At 33.5% G+C, this 9,139-nt stretch overlaps 1 protein-coding gene across 1 annotated transcript; it reads left to right on the top strand.

The window, feature by feature from the left end:
* Nucleotides 1-1,863: 1,863 nt before the first annotated feature.
* SSTR1 (somatostatin receptor 1) lies at nucleotides 1,864-3,062 on the top strand. The gene has a single exon (XM_053711321.1). It carries the CDS (start codon nucleotides 1,864-1,866, stop codon nucleotides 2,971-2,973), a length of 1,110 nt encoding a protein of 369 aa, XP_053567296.1. The 3' UTR covers nucleotides 2,974-3,062.
* The last annotated feature ends 6,077 nt before the right edge of the window (nucleotides 3,063-9,139 follow it).

Below are 9,139 nucleotides of genomic sequence, written 5' to 3'. Positions count from 1 at the left end.
CATGCTTAGAAGAGGCAAGTTCCAAAAAGTTCTTAAAATGTTGCCTCTCTTATCCCTTTGAGAGCAGGGGCTACAGTAAGAATTTCTAAGTACTAATTTTGTAAGGAAACAAGTAAGTTGTTTGCAGGTTTTGTTTTTTTCACATAATCTGTTTCTTTTTATGTTTACTTTGATTTAACTTTTTTTTTAATTAAAATCATTTTTATTAAAGGGACAGTCTACACCAGAATTTTATTGTTTTAAAAGATAGATATTCCCTTTATTACCCATTCCCCAGTTTTGCATAACCAACACAGTTATAACTGTGCACGTTTTACCTCTGTAATTACCTTGTATCTAAGCCTCAGCAGACTGCCCCCTTATTTCAGTTATTTTGACAGACTTGCATTTTTGCCAATCAGAGAAGTCTCCATGGTAAATTCATGTGCACAGTTATATTAATATACTTTTAACCTCTGTGATTATCTTGTATCTAAGCCTCTGCAAACTGCCCTTTATTTCAGTTCTTTTGACAGACTTGCAGTTTAGCCAATCAGTGCCTGCTCCCAGATAACTTCACGTGCACGAGCACAGTGTTATCTATATGAAACACATGAACTAACACCCTCTAGTGGTGAAAACTGTTAAAATGCATTCTGAAAAGAGGTGGCCTTCAAGGTCTAAGAAATTAGCATATGAACCTCCTAGGTTAAGCTTTCAACTAAGAATACCAAAAGAACAAAGCAAAATTGGTGATAAAAGTAAATTGGAAAATTGTTTAAAATTACATGCTCTATCTGAATCATGAAATTTTATTTTGGCCTAGACTGTCCCTTTAAGGTCAAAAGCACTGGAGCTTTGTTTTGTTTTTTTGGTTTATTTTTTTTTTTTTCGGTGTATGTGTGTGGGGGGTTATTTGATGCCCTACCAGGCAAAGATGGTAAAAATGCACCCAGGGCAGTGCTAAAATCTAGTTTCATTTCATTTTTAAATGTAGTTACTAAGCTTTTAACACAGCTGTACTGCAATCTTTTTAATACAGTAAAGAGATTTTATTTTTCCACATTTAATTTCTTTAAAGGTAAGAAGACCCAAGAAATGTCACAATAGCAGGCAGGTAAGCAACTAATACTTTTTTTTTTACTTCTTGGAATTAAGAATCTACAGTTAACCAGGTATGTTTTAGAATAACATTTCACATCATAAATCATAATGGATTAAATGACACATTATATAGTAATATTGTCTTTCAGTTCAATTCATCACAGTTTCTTCAGTGTTAGCTGTCATATGTGCCCCAGAGCAAAGCTTTCTCAGCTTTTGTTAGTGTTTAATAATCGTTCCTGATGCTTTCAGATCAGTGAATCAGACACAGCTCCTCCTACATCCCCTGCTTCTCATACACTATCCACAATGTTAACTGCAGAACTGAGAAAGCAAGCTTCTGTGAGAGGAGGAGATGGTTGTGAATGTCTTGCATGGAAATGCTGTGTCTTTGCCTTATTGTCTTATGCTTCGTTCCCAAATGGATTTGAGTTACAAATCATTCATCTAACACAACATTGTGCCGGACTTGTAATCGAGCCCTATGTGTTTAAACCTGAGGATTAAACCAATCCGACTGACTTTCTAATTGTGGAGCAAGAAGATAGTGAAAAATGAACAGCATGTTTAAACTAACACTGAATATCCTTGCTGGGAAAACTGATTGCAGGGCTGAATGAAGTTTTAATCGGAAGCTTACATCTATTTTTGCCAAAGAAATGACCTTGAAGTTTTATATTAATAAGGGATTTGTTTAGCTGCAACCCAGGGGGCTGTGAAAATTAGAGGGAAAGCTAAATGATACATTTTAAATTATTTTTGGAGATATTATTTGACAAAATGGTAAAGAACAACAATTCCATATATGCAGAGGGACTATTGGCTAATTTATCGGAGTTTCATTGGAATAATAACTCCAGGAACAGCACCTCTACAGATTCAACTGGAATTGCTATTTTTATCTCATTTGTGTACTCCTTAGTATGTGTTGTAGGGTTGTGTGGTAACTCCATGGTGATATATGTAATCCTACGATACGCCAAAATGAAGACTGCTACCAACATTTACATATTGAACTTGGCCATTGCTGATGAACTCCTTATGTTAAGTGTTCCTTTTTTAGTAACATCTACTCTTCTTCGCCATTGGCCATTTGGTTCTTTACTTTGCAGACTAGTGCTCAGCCTAGACGCTATGAATATGTTTACTAGTGTATATTGCCTGGCCGTGTTAAGCTTGGATCGATATGTGGCTGTGGTTCATCCCATCAGTGCTGCTCGCTACCGACGACCAAGTGTAGCCAAAATGGTAAATCTTGGAGTTTGGCTTTTTTCTGCCATTATTATCCTCCCTATTGTTATTTTCTCTAGCACTGCACCCAACAGTGATGGAACAGTGGCTTGCAATGTGCTTATGCCAGAGCCATCAAAAAGCTGGGTTATGGTGTTTGTACTTTACACTTTTCTGATGGGGTTTCTGCTTCCAATGGCTGCTATCTGCCTCTGCTACATTCTTATTATCACAAAAATGAGGGTTGTGGCACTCAAGGCTGGTTGGCAGCAACGGCGTCGTTCTGAGCGTAATCTCACACTTATGGTGACTGTAGTAGTGACAGTGTTTGTAGTCTGCTGGATGCCTTTCTATGTGGTTCAGCTAGTGGGTGTCTTTGCCAGGAAGGGGGACACCACAGTGAGTCAGCTTTCTGTTGCTCTTGGTTATGCCAATAGCTGTGCCAATCCTTTCCTGTATGGTTTTCTATCTGATAACTTTCGAAGGTCCTTCCAGAAAGTCCTGTGCCTTAGTTGGATGGAGAACGCTAATGAGGAACCTGTGGACTATTATGCTACTGCCCTAAAAAGCAGGGTCTATAGTGCTGAAGATCTACAAAATGGAATGCTAACAACAGGTGGAATATACCGCAATGGTACTTGCACATCTAGAACTCATTAGTCCCAGCAGTACCAGTACATGCTAAACCATCTTCGGTCAAGAAAGCAACAGTATACACAAGACTATAGCTACTTACCTGCCTTTCTAACACTGAGCACAGGGAACTTCCATGACCATCTGGTTTCTTTTATAATTACAAAATGGGAGTGCAATTTCTCATATATATGTATGTATGTGTATATATATATATTTTTATATATATATATATATATATATATATATATATATATATATATATATATATATATATATATATATATATATAGAGAGAGAGAGAGAGAGAGAGAGAGAGAGAGAGAGAGAGAGAGAGAGAGAGAGAGAGAGAGAGAGTTACATTTCAGCCAGTGCATCCAGACTGTATGGTTGATTCTTAATTTTAAGGTTTGATTTTGTTGATTTTGTGATGTTATTAACAAATGGTACCAGTATTTATTGTTGCTCCTCCAGGTCTGAGGGTGTTCAGTGTCATGTGAGTTAATTAATTTGGGATCTTTCAATATTTTACTATAGAGGCTATTTGCTGGTTACATTTTCCTGACTAATGACAGTTATAATCAGTTTCTAACAGCTCCAGGCAGAATTTGAGTAATATAGAATATTCCCTTAAGACGGATGACATATTTTGCTCAAATTGGAAATTTGGAGGATATTTTATAAATTACCTATTGATTTCAAGTATTGATTGCTGTGATTTTGCAGGAACAGTTATCCAAATCAACCTGTTTGTAAACATTATCCCCTTTTCTGAGTAAGATTATATTTTATGACATGAAACAAAAATATCATCATATTTCATATTTATTTATTTTTAAACCTGTTTGTACCCATCATGTAAATTATTGCACTATTGCACTATCCATTTTTTACATGCTAGTACAATGTGTTTCTATAGTTTTGTGAATGCTGAATTTTCTGCATGTAGTTTTATGATTCAAATCCTATAAATCAGTTGTCACGGAAGATAATTCAGAAATAGCAGTGCAGTCAAATTTAGTTTTATTTACTAATTGGTTACCAAAGAAGGTATTACTATGTTATAGGGGGCAAACTCAATCCACCAAAGTGATACAAAACAATAACTTTATATGAACAAATCTCTTAACTGGCTCTTGCAAATTAGGATATTAGGATATCAAATTATTATTATCAAATTATTACAAATACTACCTATTTCTAACATATTTTTTTTAAATACCCCTTCTCCCTCTCTTCTTGCTTTGAACAGAGCATATACATACAGTATATAAACATTCACTATTTTGTAAATCCATGGCAACTGGCATCTTTAAAGTTTATGGGTGCAACAGTAATGAATCAAAATGTATTTAATGGTTAATCAATTTTATGACAGTTATTGATTTTAAAATATTTCATCGACTAAGAAGCTGCCTCACTAAAATATGGTTAACCAACTTGTTATTATATTTTGGGCAACTGTGCTGCAATTTAACACTAGGTTATTATGATATTAATATTGTTCTATTGTTCTACAATATATATTTCACTTTTTAAATGCTTTATTATACCATGGAAGGATTGAGTAATGTTAAAGATTGCTTGACAGATGTTTTAAAGGTCGTGCAGGTAACTGCTATCAGTACATAATAGGATTATGTCATTTCATAGGGGTAAGCATTGTTTGCTGCACAATTATTCTGTAGGAGGTTAACAACCACACTGCAAAACTCTCTCAAAGGGCAAGGATTAATTGCTTCTTTGTAGGTCTGGCATTTATATTTAATTTATGTTATATGATCACCACCTTTGACTGTATTCTGAATAGCGATCACCAATTGTACTGAATAAATAACAATCATGTGAAAATGTCAATTTTGAGTATATAATTCAAGTTCCATTCTGTACCTTTAATCCTTAGCCACAAAAAAAGAGCAGCACATTCTTTAATAATGTATTGCTATCCTCTGTCACCAACGTGTCCCTAGAATACCTCACAGTATAATGTAAAGTGATTTTTTTTTTACACATCCCTACATATGGACAAAGCACATACTTATACTGGGGGAGGGGCACATCTTTCCAGTTTCATCGTTAAAAATATTTCTATCATCTAAAATGGCAGCATAGTAATATTTATTTAGTTTTGTGCAAAGTATTTTGACATTTTAAAACATTGCATAACTTTTAATATATCAGCATTGAATCTTGGCACTGCAAAATGATTCTTTTTGTTGCCACATAAATGTTTATTAAACATTACTTTATTAAAAGTAATTTGAAAATGTCACTTTTATAGGAAACTTTACTATTTTTTTCAAGTTCAGAACAGTACAGAGATACAGTTCTAGTAATCCCTCAGTACAGGACATACAACAGAGCACACATAAAGATATTTAGCACTATATTATGCATGTATCAATAAAAACATACTGTTTTGCCTTTTAGAGACTCACAAGTATGGGTTGTTAGATTCAGGTTAATAATAAATTAGTAGCAAGAGGTTTTGCAAGAAAATATTTATGGTCGTTAATGTTATAACAGGATGCCTCCAAAATGCCCTATAAACTGTGTGTTTCAAATCCAAAATGTAAACACTACTCAAATTACCCATATTAAACATTTTTTTTTTTTGCGTAAAAGTTGTAATAATGTTGCACACTAAGGTTAGCAAGGTCCAGCGACACTGCTTACTGCGTCCCACTATATAATTGGCGTGCCACATATAATCTATCTTATGGTATGGCGCCATATTGATCTGATGCATTTCATGTTTGTATAGCACTTAGTCATAGATAAACTGACAGCCATATATTTTATATTATTATATATATTAGCAACCAATCAAAACTTTTCATTCCCTCATAGAAACATAGAATTTGATGAAGAACCAAAAGGTCAATGAAGTCTACCCATATTTCTTGTAAAGTGTAAACTAACTTCTTTTTTGATTCTTTAACAGCCCTTGTGTTTGCCTCCTCTATTGGATGTTTATTCCATTCCACCCTTTCTGTAAAAAAAAAAATCTTATTTCTCCTGAACTTGATATTCTGTAACTTAAGATTGTGACCCCTTGTTTTGGTATTTCTTTTTGTGGAAAATGCTTTTAGCTTCCATTTTATTATGTCCCTTCATATATTGTATTTGGAGGTTTCTACATGTCACATTTCCCCCCACTGAACTATACATTTTTAGGTCATAGAGTGTTTCTTTTTTCTTTCTGGAGATATGGTATCCAGAACTGTACACAATATTAAGAATAAGGCCAAACAAAGCCACATGTGACTATTGCTTCAACACTTGACCTAACAAAAGTGTCCAAAACATTTGTCCTGTACAAATCAGTTAAAAATAAAAATACAAAACATGGAAAAAACATCCCAATAAAAGCTAATGTAGAATATGTAATACACAAAGCTGTTTATATATATATATATATATATATATATATAGCTGTATATATATATATATATATATATATATATATATACATACATATATATATATATATATATATATATATATATATATATATATATATATCTCAACACATGCCTAGTTTTGCTGTTGCTTTTACAGCTCTTCAGCTTTTTTGTGCGTGTAGAGTGTCTATTAAGGTCACTTGGCCATGAATCTGTAAAAAAAAATAAAAAAATAGGAGTAATGTTTCAAGTTAGTTGCAATTAACCCACTGCATTCTGGTATATTTTTTAACATGGCAGTCGAGCCAACATCTATGGAAATATAAAAGACCTATAAATGGCAACAAATATATGATGTGAATAAATATGTACATTAGACAGGGAAGAGATAAGGTGTTTTTCAGTACCTGGATATGCTTAATTGCTGTGCTGTACAGCTGCCAACTTAGCATCTGCTCTCATGATTTTAAAAAAAGTTAATCAGTAATCACTTTGTTACTTTCACTTTTAATAAACAGCTATATTTTTTGCTTTATGTTCTTGATAAATTGAACAGAAAATGGTGAATCGCTCACGTTCTCTAGAAAATAAATTAAAAGGTTTAATTATGGCTCTGTGCACTGCCAGAGAAGATTATGGGTCTGTTTCAACCTGTGAGTTAGGTGCTTATCGATGCTGTTCAGGATTTGTTTTACTTTAAAGGTGCTAATTATCTTGTAGCTTTGTTTGCCAAGAAAGAAATAATTTATTGCAGTGTAGCTGTGTCTACAAGGGTTAGAATGTATTAAATGCTTTGCAGGTGTGACATTAGATAAACACTGTATAATCCACCACGTGCATTTCGCCTGAAGCGAAAAAATAAATAAAACAATAGTGCCATGAAAAATATCATAAAATATATTATTATAATAATGTGTCCGAAGCTGTTTAACCACTTTACAATCCACGTGTGCCTAAAAGGACATTAAACATTTTGTGATGAGGTAATATAACATGTTTAATTATGTGTAGTTAAAAATCAAAACTGCAATATACTTTCATTATTTATTTTGTAACATATTCCTGTAATTAAACTCTGAAAATTGCTTTTTTTTCCAATTCCCATGAGTTTCTTTAAAGTAAAGGTAGCCACCATGTTAATACTTGGTTCCCCTTCTCTTTTCTACTGAGGACAATTAGGAACAGAGAAACTAAAGTATTTAAAAAAACAAAAAAACATTATCTTTATTTCTCCATTATTTAAATGACTAATTTCATAAACAATACTACATATTATTCACAGGATAATTACATTTGCTTTGACTACATTATTACATCTAATATCTATTTACTGTTTATTGTCCCTTTAAAGGGACATTCTACTATAATTATGAAAGGCTCTGTTTGTTAGAGTACGTTATTTTTAAACAATTTCCATTTTTACTATGTATTTAAAGGGACAGTGTACTGTAATTTTTTTAGTGAAATAAAAAGGTGAAAATAATAAATATATGTAAGGATATATGTATAGCCTGTATTATTCAATTATTCTTCCCTGGGGAATTGATGTGGAATCCTATATGAAGTCTTTATGTCTCGAAGGAAGAAGACTAAAATAGTGAAATACTGTATAAATATATAAGACTTTAACAAGGTTGCCGAAAGGCTACTCACGTATTCCTTAGCCTGACTGGCTTGTATGATTGCGCACAGCTGGTTTTATACTGCAAGGTACCCATTATTCAGCAACAGCTCCATGGTGTAAATGCAAATTTATTAAAATAACCTAAAAAAGTTGTTAAAACAAATTAAAATGTCATAATATTGATTCCAGTTATTAGTCACCAAGGTCCCAAACAACTATATTGCATAAGTGTGCAGAAACAGCTATGTGTGTAAATGTGGATTACACTACTATGCTGCTCCAAAGAAATCTAACACTGTTAGCAATGTCCTGTGATACCTATTAGTTTGACTAGTGGGGCATAGCTACCACGCGATCATCATTTACTACCCATTTCCCAGCTTTGCATAGGCAACATTGTTATATTAATATACTTTATAACTCTAAATTTGCCTATTTCTAAGCCTCTGCAGGCCACCCTTATCTCAGTGCTTTTTTAATTAGCTTTTTACAGCCAGACAGTGCTAGTTCATGTATACCATATAGATAGCATTGTGCTCACCCCCGTGGAGAATGATAATGGTTATGCAGGAACCAGCACTAATTGGCTAAAATGCAAGTTTGTAAAAAGCATGCATACATATAAGAGAGTCTGCAGTGCATCTAAGCAAAGTTTTAGATACAGGTAATAGTAAAAAGTATTTTAATATAACAGTGTTATTTTTTAGTACAATATACATATGTACACACATATAAACATTATCTTTTTAAATAATAACAGTTTTCATGTAGAATGTCCCTTTAACTTTTCGAGAACAAACCCATTGTGCTCCAAATAAGGATGAGGCCTATGATTGGAGTATAGGCATGTATGCCTGCTTCTCATTTGCTGACCAACTGTATCCTCATCTGTGGCAGATGAACACAATTTTGACTTTGCATTCAACCCCTTTGCAAGATTAAACAAATATGGCCAGATTCCGAATGGAGCACTAACAGTTACGATCGTGTGAGTGGGGTATATCGCGCGTGTTTGCGCATGTCTGGTTTTTCACTCGTAGTTGAAAGTAAACATTAGAGCAATTCAAGTAAACCCTTGTCCTCAGTGCTCTGGTTAACTGTTTTGTGAAACAAAAAGGTATTACAAACACATCAAAAATACATTACAAAGTGCAGTTACACTCAT

Source organism: Bombina bombina, chromosome 1 (assembly GCF_027579735.1).
Source record: "Bombina bombina isolate aBomBom1 chromosome 1, aBomBom1.pri, whole genome shotgun sequence".
NCBI classification, from domain to species: Eukaryota; Metazoa; Chordata; class Amphibia; order Anura; family Bombinatoridae; genus Bombina; species Bombina bombina.
The sequence above is the reverse complement of the archived record's forward strand: the minus strand, read 5'-3'. Positions and strand labels throughout refer to the sequence as shown.

Coding starts and splice junctions, on each gene's coding strand:
- SSTR1 (XM_053711321.1), top strand. CDS start 1,864: ATGGTAAAGAACAACAATTCCATATATGCAGAGGGACTATTGGCTAAT.